The sequence below is a fragment of the Aythya ferina genome, assembly GCF_964211825.1.
Source record: "Aythya ferina genome assembly, chromosome: 1".
In the NCBI taxonomy this organism is placed as follows: Eukaryota; Metazoa; Chordata; class Aves; order Anseriformes; family Anatidae; genus Aythya; species Aythya ferina.
In genome coordinates this window covers 143,085,687-143,101,999 of record NC_140296.1, presented here as the reverse complement: position 1 = coordinate 143,101,999, position 16,313 = coordinate 143,085,687, and the positions used below count along the sequence as shown (strand labels likewise).

The 16,313-nt window shown below is 38.9% G+C and overlaps 1 protein-coding gene across 3 annotated transcripts in view; it reads right to left on the bottom strand.

Annotated features, from left to right (window-relative positions):
• KDM5A (lysine demethylase 5A) overlaps positions 1-16,313 on the bottom strand; it is a 48,163-nt gene that overhangs the window by 16,763 nt on the left and 15,087 nt on the right. For 2 of the 3 annotated variants that reach the window (XM_084528206.1, XM_084528208.1), the window contains exons 9-19: positions 15,350-15,469; positions 14,059-14,217; positions 12,348-12,529; positions 10,579-10,741; positions 9,665-9,784; positions 8,257-8,451; positions 7,959-8,140; positions 7,579-7,703; positions 7,176-7,326; positions 3,636-3,753; positions 45-400 (exon numbers count right to left, since the gene is read on the bottom strand). In XM_084528206.1, the coding sequence (XP_084384332.1) occupies positions 45-400; positions 3,636-3,753; positions 7,176-7,326; positions 7,579-7,703; positions 7,959-8,140; positions 8,257-8,451; positions 9,665-9,784; positions 10,579-10,741; positions 12,348-12,529; positions 14,059-14,217; positions 15,350-15,469 (1,871 nt within the window). The remainder of the gene's footprint in view (positions 1-44; positions 401-3,635; positions 3,754-7,175; positions 7,327-7,578; positions 7,704-7,958; positions 8,141-8,256; positions 8,452-9,664; positions 9,785-10,578; positions 10,742-12,347; positions 12,530-14,058; positions 14,218-15,349; positions 15,470-16,313) is intronic. The other variant, XM_084528207.1, reaches the window with a different exon arrangement.

Genomic DNA, 16,313 nt, shown 5'->3' with positions numbered 1-16,313 from the left:
TGCAGTGTGTGAACTGTAAGAACAGTTTGCAAGGGAACACTCACCTGGCCTGCAGGCAGACCTTGGCCTTCTCCTCCCACCTCTCTGAGACTGTCAGCAGCTCCTGCAGCTCAGCCATGGCTTTCTCTACAGCGTGGTGTGGTGCCAAGCCCACGCCTGAGTCAATCAGCTTCTTCATCACATCTAGGGTGACCCTCTGGGGATCCAAGAGGGTGGACCTCACCTCATCCAGCCACCGTGCCTGCTGCAGTTCCTGCTTCAGCCTTGGAAGTTCAGGAAGTTCTACATAAAGGCCAGAGCCCATGTCTATCAACTCTTGCAGCTTGGAAGAGTCTGGGATCTCATCCATCATAGCTTCTTGGGCACGCTCATGAAATTCTTCCACATCATCAAGCAGATTCTGGAGTAACGTACAGTAAAGAGTGATTAGGAAAAAAAAAACAAAAAAAACAGAATCAGAACAGAAAGTTGACTGCAGGATCAGTTAGCTGTGAATTTGTATGGGATCATTATATAATCAGCCAAAGCTTCTACAAACAATGTCAACAGCCATCAAGTCTGACATAAGTCAGGGACCAGCTAAACACATTTGACCTAACATTTCATGCACTATGCATATTAGTTACATCAAACTCTGCACCTAAAATAGTATGGCTGCGACTAACTACAGATCCCAACAAAACAGAATATTATGGACTGCCCAGTCAATGTTAATTTCAAAATAGTGGGTTGAGGATGGACTTCTGCAAACATCTCATCCTTCCAATTTAGTGTTGGAGGCATTACGCTGATGATGGTAACGCACAACAAAACACAACATGCTGAGGAAAAAGAACAAGCTGGAGTCATACAAGGACACGAAAACCAAAATATCATTAAAAGAACAATGGTCAGGTTTTAAAAGTATGCCCACCACTTAAATACGTCAGGGTTTCAGCTTATAAAGGAAAGATATGAAAATACAAGCACCCTCTAATGAAAGGAGAACTTCACAGACATCCAACTGCACTGCTGCAGTTGTCCACATCCTCATGTTTTGGAACTTCAGTGAAAAAATCAAAGAAAGCAAACTGACAGGAAAGTATCTCTGTGGGAGATTTATTCAAGGACATTCAACCAGTACACTCAATTGATTCACTCCCGAGACTCTTACAGAAAGATATTACTGATGGCAATTCAGTAGCAGAATGAAGAGCAAAACCTGCATTTCCTATCCCTTAGCTTATTGCCCTTTTTGTCTGATGCTGCTTTTCACGACTGTCTGGAAACCAGAAGACATTTAGAAAAAAAGAACAAGACCCACATTATAAGGATTTTGATGTAGGGAACATATGCTGAACGTTCCATAGCTACAACAGTAAATTATTACAGTCTAATAATTATAATGGCTTTTGTGTTAGAAAATACTCATCATCCAACATGATAATTATTTTGCAATTCATTATGATGGATAATTGCATTCAAATGCCATGCTCAAAGTTACTGAGTGCTTAGGCATAAATGATCATTATCTGACTTCATTCAAAAACTAAGACTATGATTTTTAACCCGCAAAATGATAATATTTATCCATTTTACTAGCTAGTGACTGTTGAAGCTTCAAGGACACGCACATGCACAAAGTACTTCAACAAAACTAGTTCCCTAATGCTCAAAAAAACCCCACAGCTTTAGAGAGAGACCAGCTGGGAGAAAATATTTAGACAAAAAATTAAATTTAAAACTCTTAAAAGAGTTTACAAAATGGATAAAAAGCCTTAATAAGCCACCCAGAAAAAGGATGCAACAGCATGGAACTGCTATATAATAAGCGACAATCAGAAAACTGGCAATGAATATAACGATGTCCTCAACTCTGTCATCTACGGATTATGCCGTAAGTAGAAGCAGGTTTTAAATACATTATAATCAAATGGCTCTTAACAATCTTACGGGTCCATTAGTAGATGATAAAATTTCACAAGGCAGACAAGAAAATGCATTTTTGTACTTTGTTTTGTATTTGGAAAGAAATGCACTAAGATCTTCCTATCTTATACCTTCCACTCAATTAACTGCTGGGAAACACATTCAGAAACATCTTTGAAGGATAAAGATTAGAGTCAACAGGCCTGGATAATCAGAATCCTGCAGTCCTACAGAGCTTACTGACGGTACCTGTTTTCAGCAACACCACCACCAATATCATCAAGACAAGAAACAAGTCCAATGTTAAGTCTCTCTGTCGTATCAATATCAAAGAATCACGGATGAAGAAGGTCTTAACCAACAATAGTAAACACTTTGACAGAAAAATAATCTTTTCAAACAAGACTAACTCGATTATGTTCTAACCTAGATAACTGGTTATGTAGAAGTAGCTGCACAAATGGTAATATTTAGAATTTTAGGGCCTCAGTTTAGCACTATAAAACATTCTTCTTAAAACTGTATCAACAGAGATCATATGAGTTAATAAATGGTTGACATACATCAAGAACTGTTTATCATAAAGAAAAAAAAAAGAAAAGGATGTTTCTTGAATGTTTTTTTTCTAGAGGCTGGTTAGCAGGCCAAACAGTATTTAACATTTCATCAGTGATACAGAAACAAATTAAAATTACTGCTGAAAACACTTGCTGTGATAAAAACTGCCAGCGTGATAAATGATAATGGCAGCCAGGGGTATCAGTATGATCTGGATCACTTATTAGTCTAGATTCACTCAACGACAGGTGCACAGATATATACGAAGGACAAGAAATGCAGGCCACGCATACAGATTAAGTGGGCTATAACCTGAAAAGCAAAGGCTGAGAAGGATGTGATGTGAAGAATTGCCAATGTGCTACTGCCTCCCTGCTCCCATAAAGGAGCACACCAGGATAACCTTCAGAACATATGAAGGGTATGATTTAATAGGAAATTCCACTACTATAGACAGCATTAAAGATGCTGGAATAAGAGTAACTGCCTGACTGAGATAAAATTGGGCTGCTTGGACAGTGACAGGTAGAAGGGATCTTTTAATCTTGGTGTAGCTATAAGACTGTGTCAAGGTGCAACAGGCACCTTGAAAATATATGTTCACATAAAATGCTTTGTTTCAGTTGCCTAAGTGCTGGCCACCATGCGATACCTCTGTCTGAGACTGCCACACAAGATCTCTGGTATTCTTCCAGAATGGCAATGGAGGCCAGACAGAACAGCTTAGAGCCACTAGATATCCAGGTTTAGGTGACCAAACTGAACCCTACATATCAAGCTGCTAGGACTACACGAGCACGCTAGCATAGCACAAACACCATTGTTGCCCACTTGCAGACATGCTTGCAGATGAGCAGGAAATACACATCGCCATTCCAGCATGGACAGATGGCAACATGTCATCAGCACAACTTCAACAACGCTAAGATTACCCAATAAGGCAGGCTAAATGTATCCAGAGTATTCTACTTTTTTACGAACTTCACTACAAAGCAACTACTTGCTATGAAACACCCCATTCAATTCATCTCTGTCAGCGCAGGACTAATCCTTAAAGTAACGTCTTTCGTCCTTTATACCAGGCAATGTTATGTGTTAAAAAAAAACACTGAACAAAGCAAAGGGCACATCACACTTACAGTATATCCAAGGAAGAGATGCAAACTTACCTTTACTTGTCGGGCCTGGCTGATAACACAGGGTAAGCTAAACAATTGCTGCACAAATGCCTTCAGCTCCTCCATCGTCAGCTTGGTCCGTGTCCTTCCACTGTCTTGGCTCTGTCTGCTGCGTGAATGGACAAAATTAATATTATATGGGAGACAGGACAATGATCCCTGGATTTACTCCCATTGACAGAAATCTATCAAGATTACTGAGAAATTACAAAAAAATTCTTCACTTCAAAACTCAAAAAAAGCCTTCCCAAGAATTCCAGTATCTTAAAAACTATATTTAATGTAATTCCTCTAACCATCTTCAAGAGAATTTACCCTATTCTTTGAAGCAGGAGTGTCTAGATGACTTTCCAATTGTGTTTATTCCAAATAAGTAAAAGAACATAGCCCCAAAAAGCAGCATGAATAGAATTCGGGTGGTTGGTTTGTGTTTGTTTTTTTGGGGGGGTTTTATTTGTTTTCCTCAGAACTACTTAACTCTGATTAGAACAAAAATCCCAAACTGTTTTTGGTAGAATACTGGTCACAGCTTCATAAGATAACCAGGACAAGTAAATGGCAGGTAGAATTGCTTTCTCTCCTCCTGTAAGCCAATGGATTAGACACAAAATGCCACTGGTTGAAATAAGTAAGGGAAAAAACACTGAACGAACTACACAAATCCATTATGCAGCTACATGAACTATATAAAGTCCCAGGTGCTTCAAATATAAAGTAATTCAAGATGCCTCAAATGTGAGGAAACAGAAAAGGAAAGAAAAGGAGGAACCCCTCCAAAAATTACTCAGGTTGATCAGATGCAGATAAGGACAAAGTCAGGAATTGATGAAAACAGAAATGAAGAACAAGACTGCTCTGAAGCACAAGACCTACACATCTTCAAGGCACTGGAAGACACATTCAAAACCCCTCCAGATGAAAGCAGAAGCTTTTTTTGTAAGGGTCTCCATGTCATATGGGAGAGAATATAGTAAAAAACAAAACCTGAAGAAACCCACCACTCAAGCATAGAAACCTATTCCAAAAAAAAAAAAAACTGAAATGGAAGAAGTCTCAGAACACTTGATACATGAACACCTTCAGAATTCAACTCCTGGGCACCTCCAGCAAGGGATGTATCTACCCATAAGGATACTGGTTGAGGTTATGGTTAACAAATCTGTGGGAACTGTAAAAAACATTTCTGGAAGTGAAGGGCATGGAGTTAAACAGCATCAGTGATGATGATGCCACAACTTCTGCAGAATCTTTCTCATCAATTCAGATTTTGAGCAAGAGGCATGCAAAATGGTATGCAGGAAACCGTATGGGCCAAAAAATAAAGGAAAAAGAAGTAACACTGATTCCCTGTCTCTAAGTTGATAGCATAAGACATTTCCAAGGAACTAATTTCAGCAATGATCCTCTCTTGTAGTTAGCTTGAGGGACAGAGCTATTTCCAAGATCCATGTGGGGTATGTACTTGCTCAAGCAGTTGACTGCCATGACAGGCACTGATGAGAATTCTTGGATATGGAACAGCAATAAGCTCTGGAAAGAAGTCTTATTTTCTAAAGCTGTCTCACTTGTTGCCAGAGAACTGATGAAACTGGCCTTGCAACAGGAAAAGACTACTACAGAGTAGAACATGTCCTGCAAAGACACTTCCATCAAGTATCACTTGAAGCAAGTATCACAAACCAGATGAATGCAGCAGTTGTGACACTGCACAAATTAAACACTTGGTATAAATTATCACTGGCAGGCACAACAGTCTCGCTAGCAGGACAGATTTTAAAGACTGAAGAGCTGTTCCCTGCTAAGCAATCTACATTTTATTACATTAAAGAAAAACAACATTCAGTCTTTCAACCCATGGTCTTAAATATAAAATTTAGATGAATCATCACATGTAATTATGCTATCTAAGTCTCAGAGAGAAAAAAAAAAATACTGTAGGCTTGATTTGCTATGACAGACAGTGAGAAGGAGAGGGAGCTGCACTGGACCCGCTGTGCCTCCAGTACTCTTGTGTGTGACAGTGAACGGAGCACAGAGCTCCAAGAGACACCCCTGCAGGAGGGCTCGCTCTCCTTCCACAGCACCCTAGTGCTCTGTCCCTAGTCCAGGCACAGACTGCCACAGCACTGCGTGGCGCACAAAAAGGTACAACTACCCCTGCCTATGAAAACTCACAACTTTCAGCATTAAGGGAGAGAAAAAGCGTGGGGGTATAGAACCCATCGCCACTGTTCTGTGTCACCTATTTCTCTGTTTTACATACCATCAGATGCTACATCCTTAGCTACACCTGGATCATGGCTTTATTGCTGCTTTATTCCCTGCCAAGTAGTTCAGTTTCAACACCCATTTTTGATTTATTTATAACCTTATCCTTTGTGTAAATGTGACCCACCTCAGTGTATTAAATATGAGCATAAATGTTAAACAACAAGCTGAAGGCAACCTCCATATTTAAACTTCCTAACACCATTTAAGGAGGATTCAAAATATTTGCTTTGGAAAACTTCTCAAACCTCAGTTTTGTATCATATTGCGACTTAGCATACAACCACCCTTAGGTTATGAAAGTCTTCCCTTGACCCCTGGGATTCATCTTAGTTCAGATACACCACTGACAACTGTTGGTTCTTTCTAACGGATCTACTTGTTGCAAAAGGCCTGGAAATGCACCAATTAACTGGAGGCACGTCTCTGGAGAGAAGGCTGACATACTCCAACAGCTGGAGGAGGAAGCAGCAGCAACAGATCCGAAACATCTGGGAACTACCAAAATAATTAAAGTTTACCAGGAACAGGGCAATACAACAGCTGTAGCTCTGCTTCCTCCATCCAGACCAGAGTTCTAAGTGACCGTACCTTTGCGCTAGCAGGATCCTACAAGCAATTATAAAATAAACACATGGGCTTTCTTTCCCCTGCTCAGATTCAGCAAAAATGCTTCTCTATTCCAAAGAAGAGTTTTCAAGGTGTAATACCTGATGTAATTAGGCCTGTGGCATAACTCTAAGATTTCAGTTTTCAAATTGAAGCAATGATGATGCTTTATGTCCTGTGTAGCAAAGCTGGCTATTATAATTCACAACATATTTACTTTTCACCTCCCTCCCTTAAATAAGCCTTACATTTTACACCAAAAACTATGCATGCAAAAATACAGAGTCAACTCTTATATTCAACATAGGAAATCCAAGTTAAGAAAAGTTTATCATACAACCTTTGGCACAAGAAAGGTGGTTACTTTTCTGTGGTTAATTTCTGTCCCCAGAAATTCAGAAAAATACCTGATCAGCGATCAAACAATTTTTCTGAAGGATTTCATGTTTCAGTAGATAGGTCAGTGGAAAACAGTATGTTTGACACACTCCAAGAGCTGTTAGGCCCTTTGTGTCACTGTATCTGTCTCCCCAACCCCTCACTACGGGCAAACACCAAGAGAAGTTGGTAGGAAGTGAGAAACTCAGGGCTCTCATATTTCCAAGTCCAACCCAATAACAACTTTAGAAACTTTAAAGAAAAAGTCTGTCCTACCTGTGTTTTTGCTTTTTGCTCAGAAGCAGCTGTGCTACTGAAGCACAGGTCTCTGCTTCTTTCACTGCATCTCTCAGCTTGCGGAAGAGATCATTTTCTGGGTATTTTCTGTCTTCAGCATCTTCCAACATCACTCTCAACTCAATGACATCTGTAATAATAGCGTATAGTTTGTATGCAGAAACAAAAGACATTTTAGATCGCTTCCAAAGCCTTCAATCAACATTCCAACAGGCTAGTTCAATTTGAAACACACAATGATGAGTAGTATTATACTCTCAGTTTAGCTCATTTCTTTTTTCCACTAAACAATACACAGTGTTTTCCCTCATTAAAATGAGAACACAGGGGAAAAGGAAGTGGGACGTCCTGAAACTCCTGCAATGAACAACAGAAGTCTGACCTTTCTTGTGGTTGAGGTTGGCAGACAGAGCTTCTGTAACTCTACTGACCCAAGTGTCATAAGACTGTGCTCTAACTTTCACTCCATACAGCAAGGAAGGAAGGTCTTCCAGTGGGTACCGGTACCTGGAGATGCAGAAAGAAAATCAAGCTAGAGTATTAATGCTCATACAAAACCCATGATATTGCTTATATTGAGTTCTCCCAGCTACAAAGCCAGAAAAACACAAAATATCCTCTGCCTTGAATGCAAGAACCAAGCAAAGAGGATAAAAACCTCTTTGATTGAAGGAAGAAAAGCATCACCAAATGTTATATTTGGCCACTGCCTCCAGCACACTACAAGAAGAAAAGATTTAAAAAAAAAACACACTTGTGTACCTTAAACACTTCTTCTGCATGGGACATGGACATAAATCAGATGGATGGTATAGGCACACCAGACGCTCAGGATTACAAGAACACGTAAGAGCTGACAAGAAGCACGTGGTTCTGCAAGCTGTGCACTGACGCTCATCATCTGGAACAAGTTCAAACACCTCTTCTTCAGACATCAACACTCCCTAACAAAAAAAATAAGGCACTTGCTACAAACTCTAATCCAGGCAAGACAGGAAGGGAAGGGGGGAGCAAAATTCCTTTTGCAAACAAAGTAAAAGAGTTGCCTTTTATTACTCACCATCTGTACAACAGATTCCCTTAAGCGTGTTTCTTCCTCTATCATTAATGTCATCTCCTTGCAGACCATGGCAGCCAGCCCAACATCCAAGCACTCTGGATCTGCAGCCATCTTGAAGATCAGCTCTTCATGGGAGAAAACACAATGACGTCCCAGCCTTCGGTAATGACTCACACACTGACGTCCAATTGGAAGCTACAAAAAAAAACAGAAGCAAAAACCACGTCTGTCATTTTGGGAAAAGACATTTCAAGATCATCTCTTACCCCAACTTTCCTTCCTTTCACAAAACCTGGGGAAAGACTGACACTCAGAGATACCATTGTATCTTTCATGACAGAGACAAATATAAAAGCGTTAAATCATATCACATATGAGGATAAACAAGATATCCATTGGCATGTTAGGGGGCAGGCAGGCATCTGCCATAACCTAACTTTCAGATACAAGTTTAAGAGCTCTCCTAAGCTCTTTTTAGTTTCAGTGAAGGGAACTGGAACCATAATAAAATCACCTGGTCTCTGTTAAGGTGAAATACACTGCCCTCTGGAAATTACTATGCTTGGACTAAAAGTTAACTGAAACTGGTACCACTCATTTTGTGGCCTTTAAAGCAAAAAAAAAAATAATAATAATAATAAAAAAAAAAAACATAAATACTAGATACATTTGCTACAGATTTCTGGGTTACATTTTGCATAAAGAAAAGAAGTTTCACATGCCTCGTGTCAGTTTAGAAGTTTTCCCAGGGGCTATACACAGACCACATCATGAGCACAGAAAAAGGGACCACTGACAATCCCGCAGACAATTTCTCTGATGAATGAACAAACGTCTCTGGTTAACGACCAGGAGTCGTACTTAAATGTATTAAAACAGAAGTTGGAGATAAATAAACTAGAGATGTGATTTTATCTTCCACCTGTAAACTCTGGATAGTGATAGGACACACTATTGACATCTTATTGAAAGAGAATCCACATAAGCTATGCTCTGCCGTGCCATGGCTATCATAATGTGGGCTAATATAATTAAAAGATACAATGAGATGGCTCAAAATGAGAACAAGAGACAGTTATATAGCTATCTCCAACAAGCAAATGACAACAGATGTTCAATACAGTACATTAATCTATATGAAATCCAGAAAGATGCATTACAGAAATACTAACTAAAGGTACTGTAAAATCAATAATTGAAAAGGAAGATCAAATGCAGAAGTTTCAGTCTGAAGCTGTTTAAAATTATGTGCTCAAAATCATTTTCTGTAATGTAAATTGACATCAATCTCACTGTTGTACCAGGAACCAGAAACATAAAACATACTGTGTAGCATAAAAACTACTAACACTCTCATTGCAAAAGGTCACCTAGCAGAGTCATATGAAACAAATACAAAAGAACAGACCCAGTCAGCAGTGCAGAAGTTCACAGCTTCAGCAAAGTTGTATCCCTGGTTAAACCCAGAGTGATAGGCACGAGGAAAGGTCACAACAAACTCGCCAGCGCACTGATTGGTCCTGTATACCTAATAAAAGTGAGGATAAAAGGGAAAAAATAAAAAGAAACTTGCAACAGAGGTTAAGACATTATTATGCGGTGTCTGAACAACACCTTCTCTACCTACGAACCATCACAGGCAAAACAGCCATCTCAAAAGCGTTAAGGATTGGTTCTGTCTTCTCAAAGTGAATCCTCAGTTCATAGCCTTACTCAAAAAAAGCTAGATATGTAACTCAACAGTTTGAAACTCTCTTTATGAATCCCAAAAGGGATGTTTCTCTATCATTATTTAATCCACCAGACCACAAAGTGCAAAAGCTTTTGGAAACAGTTTATGGTTTGCTTTTCTACAGTATTTGCCAGAGAAGAAATTTATCTTAACAAAAAAGCAAATGATAGTGACTGCTGCTTAAAGGTCTGCTGTCAATAGTGTTTGGTCAAAACAGTTTGTAAAGCTGAGATTTCTATAAAACATAAATGTTTCACTGTCAAAAAATATTAAAACCAATTCACAGACAAATGTGCTGCTATAGCAGGAGTTATTTTCAATAAAAATGAAATGTAACACAATGTACTCTTGTTTTGTAAGACATTTTTTGTAAGAAGTTTGGCACGCTCTTCTGATGTGAGATGATTAAAATTTCATGGTGATGATACAGAAGGATTCTAAAAAATGTATTTTAAAACCACTCCATAACTAATGAATTGGAGATGTAAACGTCCACTGCAAAAATCCTTCAGAGTTATGTCAAACCATTGTTACAGAGATTTGGCACAGAATGACAAAGTGAGCGGATAAAACACTCGTGTTCTACTCACTGGTACACCATGTTCCATCAGTACGTTGGGGTTCATGATAGTGACCAGCTGATGCAGGAGATCAGGCTGGGATTCAAATAGCTCAGGAGCTAACTCCTTCATCACATCCTCCAGTTGCTCTGCTGCATGAGAGGGCACGCCATACCACGTCTTTGGCTCTCCCCTAATAAAAGAACCACAATAATCAACATGTTATTTACAGAGAAGCAATGATGCCAACCAACTGCAAAGCGTACTTCTAACAGCACAGTGCACACAAACCAAGTATTTTACACGTAGGCACAAGATCATCTTTAATCAAAAACGATTTGATGTTGTGTGTCGTTTTTCATCGTGTATAATTTTCATCTGAAAAAACAATTACTCTACAACACAATTCTCAACACGCCTGACAGATTTGCCATGGCAAACCTAAGATGGAAGATACTGTCATTTACCATGCTCTAAAGGGATAAAATGGGCAATCCTTTTCCTTTAGGAAGCAGAAAAGAAAATTCATCAAGCAAAATCTTGGCCATTACAGCCACTGTTTAATAGAAAAAAAAAAAAAAAAAAAAAAAAAAAACATCACGGTATTCCTCCATTCTCTCAATTAGTCTTGAAGAAGTCTTATGTCTGAAACCAGTGGCAAAGAATACCACATAAAGAAAGTGGAATGAACCAGTGTGAAGAAGTATAATCAATCCCTCTAATATACATAACCAGTTATTAAAAATCAGTGTTTCACTGGACCCTTAAGACAGAAGATACTTAATAAAATGGGTTAGTTAAGTATGAGAGAAGAAAGAACATGCAGGGCCAAAACCAAATAGAATTACTTGAGAACATACCATTCTAGTCTTCCCAGTCCTGTGTTAAGCAAAATAAACTGTAATGATCTAGAATCTACATGTATAGTATCGAAATTTTGGTGTTTTATTAATTTTGTTTTATTAAGAAGTACAATATCTGCTGAAATATCTGAATCAATTTATATAGCACTTGCTATATAACTATACTAATAACCTTATTATCACCAACCCTCCCAAAAGTTAGATAAGGAATGGTGTAGCATTTTCTTTGGTTCCTACAGGCTTCAGTGACATCTGCTGGTCAGACACAGCTAGCAAGCCCCAGTAAGTATGTACTGCTCTATATCTGCCTGGGCTGCTGGAACTCACCAGCTGACACAAACTCCTCACATACTGATCCAGTTAATAGCATGCTGAGGACAATAACTGAACTCTAAACAAACTGAATCCTCCTCCTCAGCCTGTGGATGAGATCTTACTAGCAAACAGTTCTCCAGAAACATGCAGTCACAGTCTAAAGGCTATCAACTTATCCTTACCAGATGTACGACAAACTTCCCTTTCTGAAGGGGTGCTTCCTACAACCTCCCCTTGTCCTACTCCCCTGATAAACTGGGAAGAGTGCAATGCAAGGAGTTAATCTGTCGATATTCCACACTATATTCCACACCAGTGAACACCAAGTCAGTTCAAAAACAAAAACTTCCTTAGAAAAGATGTTAGCCTCTAAACCATGATTTTGCAGTGATATTAGATTGTTGGCAACACAAGAATATTTAATCAGATCATGAAAAATACTGAAGTGCTTAAAACAGTATTTGTGTTCTCCTTTTCGTTTAAGAATAGGGACTGCTCATTATAGCTGTATAGCTTTTGGTTTAAAAGTCATCAGGAAGCACAGGTATTTTCAATTAAAAAAAAAACAAAATCATTAAAAGCAAACAACGAAGTGTAAGATGTGCAAAGGAGGGCCCATACCAATGCAGGTAGTTGATGGAATAGCTCCAGTGGTCTTCAATATGCCAGCAAAACGAGGAGAAGCACATCCCTACATACAGCCAAGGTACCTTCATGCCAGAGATGTCGGCATTGATATGAGCAAGGACTGATTGTTCCAGAATTGGCATGTTATTTAAGTTCCAACCAGAAAGTGCATAATCCTGCAAGAAAGAAAAGGAGAAAATTCTCAACAAAGCAGATGACCATAAGGACATTAACTCTAGAAAAGAGAAGTACAAAGAAAGATCAGCTTATCCATTTCTATAGCAGACATTGCACAGTACTCTCCAACAATGAAGCACCTGAACTAGGAAATACTTCCTTAAGCTCTTTAGTCGGCATTTAATCAGACTATGGGCTATGTACGTTGAAATACTAGAACTGGCCTTATTTTTTGGATCAACGCTCATCTACTTAAACTTTGATCCTCCCCCCAAGTTTCATGCATTTCTGAAGGAAAAAAAAAATACCAACACTACCAGAAAAGCAAATGATAGAAGTCTTCAATAAAATGGGGTAACTTATTATTTTTAATACCACAATGAAACTCATGGTATTATTTCAGCTTTTGAGAGACCTGCTTTACTATGCTGCAGCTTATCTTGATCTTCATAAATTATTTCAGCAGGTTTTCAAGAGAAGAAATTCCCAAACTTATTTCACAGAAATCAGCACCACCAGTTAAGCAATTCCAAATTTACTTCAAAATGTGCTCAAGTCTGTACAAAAAAAAATGAAAACTCAGACTGCTGCTACCATTCTACTCTTAACCTTAACGAAAGCTGTTAGCACACGTTCAGTCAGCTTAGGCATATCCTACAATTGCTGAAAGGAATGGTCCCACCCTCACTTCAGCCACGTTACTGTTGTTTCCTTCGCACTGACACTAAAGATAAAGCAGTGAGTACAATGATCTGGCTAGAAAGTATTTTCTTTTAATTACTACTTTCATACAAATAGATCAACAAGCACTTCTGACTCACCCAGCAGTTACAAAATCACTGCACCACCAAAGGCGCAGGTAGGAAGGTGCAGACATGGGTGGAAGACAACAGTGAGCAGGATTACCTTTTCCAGGGATTGCAATGAATTGATTTGGGTGCTGTGTAATCATGAAAACACACCCTTAATCTCATTTTGTAAGAATTCAAACATATAAGCAGCCATAAAATTGATATGCTACAGTAAGGTCTCAGGAAAAGTCGGTAATATACTTACCAGATGTTCTTTATCTTATTTTCCATAATAGGATGCTACATTTTTTTTTCATTCTTACAGTATGCACAGCCAGAAAAACAAGCTAAATCTGATTAGTCTGTTTTATTTATTATGAACCTCCTGAGGAGGTTAGAATTATGTTTCGGTAGATAACTCTTCAGAACAAGAAAAGAAAATCTTATCAGTTTCCTTACACTTGGATATCCCATAATACGGGCAAAGATGCGCAAGTTGTTAAATGATATAAAACAGGTGTGACTTCAATCATGACAAACAGCCTAGCTATCAGCAACCTCATCTGGCAAAGAACCTAAACTGTCAGATAAATGCCCTGCTCAAAAAGAATGTTAAGTGTAAGCAAGAGTTTATTAATTTTCATGATAAAAACCACGTTGATTCCAGACCTGTATTCTTATTGTGAAATTTTATGTAGCACAAAGAATGGGCTTGGTTTGCATCTCCTGTTCCTCACCTCTTCCTCTGGCATCAACTTTCTTCGGCCATCCTTCACTGGAAAGCCACTTCCAAAGTCCTTGGATGATATATCAGCTCCATATTCTACAATGACATCTTCTTCTATGCTGCTCACCAATCTCCAGAATTCCTTTTCCACAAGCTCAGTGGGAACCATCTGAAAGCAAAAAAGTTAGGGTATGTGCAGACAAGATCCAACCTAAAAGCTACTATTTAAGCAATACATTGTTTTGAATCCCCCACGTATCTCCAAATACTAAGGCCACTCCCCCTCAAACCACCATCTCTTCAGTGTCATACAGTTTGGCAGTTTAGTTTGTATTCCCTAACAGTAGCTGCAATGAAATAGAATGAGAATGCCACACCATGAGGGATGGAATGAGCAAGAAAGATGAGGTTACCAGAGGCGCAGCTAAAACAAGGTTAATTCTTGACAGACAAAAAGGGAGAAGGAGACAACCAGCAGAAGCCAAGCAGCAAACAGAATAAATAGCATGCACATTCCAAACTGTTTCAGAGGATAACCAAAACCTCTGAATAACAGCAAGAAAATTCAGATAAATGCGTTCAAGAGTGTAGTCTTCATATATCTCATTACACCCCCATACTTGTAAGCATTTAGTTACGAAGCTTGTTAGAACAAAATAACAAAAAAAGCTTATTTTCAGTGTCCCAAAGCCATACAATAAATCAAAGTCCTTAAAAGCTGGAAGCTTTGACAATGCTGCCCATAAATTACCAAAGAACGCCGAGAAGAAGTAGCTTGGTGTTTCATGCAGTATGTGTGACAGTGGAATAACAAAGGTGTGCCAAAACAGACGTGCCAGTTTTGGAAATGCTGCTGAGGTGCAGAACAACACACAAACCACAACCCACAAAAGATTGACAGACTCAGTCTATTTATTGACTTGTTTGCAAGGAAAGACTGTAACAGGGAGAAAAACAATCCTTTGATAAACCAAACCAAGACAAAAGCCATAGAAAGGGTGGGAGAAAGACCCTTATGACAAACTATAACAGTCCTATACTTGGTTTAAATAATCAAAAAGGGAAAAAAATTAAATGGAGTATAGCCCTTCAAGCAATAAAGCTATCTATCCATCACAGGAAAAGGGTGAAATGAAGTTGAAGCAAGACCAGATGCCAGAAAGCTAAATCATTTGTTTACATGTTTGAAGCTTATTGTGCCTCTTTATACAAACCTAAGATGTCTCAGCAGAAATTCTGGATCAGCTGAAACATCTTTTCTTTTTCCCCTACAAGGAATGACAACAAAAGTTGAAACTCACGTGGACTGGCATGTTGAAATAATCAGACTTGAAGTTATCAGCCATTTCACCAAAGCTCTGGAGAGTATATTCCCTGACAGCTTGTTCAAATCCAAAGGCCTCACGGGGTTTGTTGCATTCCTAAGAGACAGAACATGAAAATATTGTCCCCTGCAGATTATGGTAGACCATCACACTTCTTGTTTTTCTCTAAAACACACTCGTGTCCATCTGAGTCCTTAACAAACACAATAAGCTATCAGTTCTTAGTGTTCTTCTTAGCTGAGGAAGTCCTACCTCAATGGAAACAGCAGAATTGATTGTACGGAAGCTAATGTAACATGGTAAACCCCAACACTATACACTCCTGCTTGCCTGTCCAAGCTAAGTGTCATCATCGGTTCTGCTAGCAGCAGAGTGTGACTGTGCACAAGATGAATTTAGTGTTGAAGACATTTCTTAGACACACTGGATTCAAGTACCTGCAGAGTAGCTGCAAAGGAAGTAATTCTGCCAGTGCTTCAGTCTTAACACAGCATAACATCAGCTGATTTAGCACATTGGAAGTAAGAAGGAGGAAGAAGAAAATCAAAACAATGCAACACGTACCAAAGCAGCTGACTAGTAACATCTATTAACACGGAGTCCATCTGACAAGATCTTCAAATCTGCCACTGTCTTATAATCACACCAAGAGTCCAAAAAGACCAACTTACATTTCTGCTCCTGTTCCCATCCATTTCTACAATGTCTTTTTCACACAGTATTTATGTATACAAGATGTATTTGAGCACTAGCATGGCACAAAAGTTAGTGACTTAATGGTCAGTGTTTAGTCATAATGAAACCAGACTAAAGAGGAATTCAAGATCAGTACTTTCTTTTTCTTCAGGGAAATGAGTATATAAATAAGTATGCACGTGTTACTGCCCCTTTCTGGAAAAAACATGGTCTAGAAACATGGTCTTTTTTAAAAAGTTAAAGC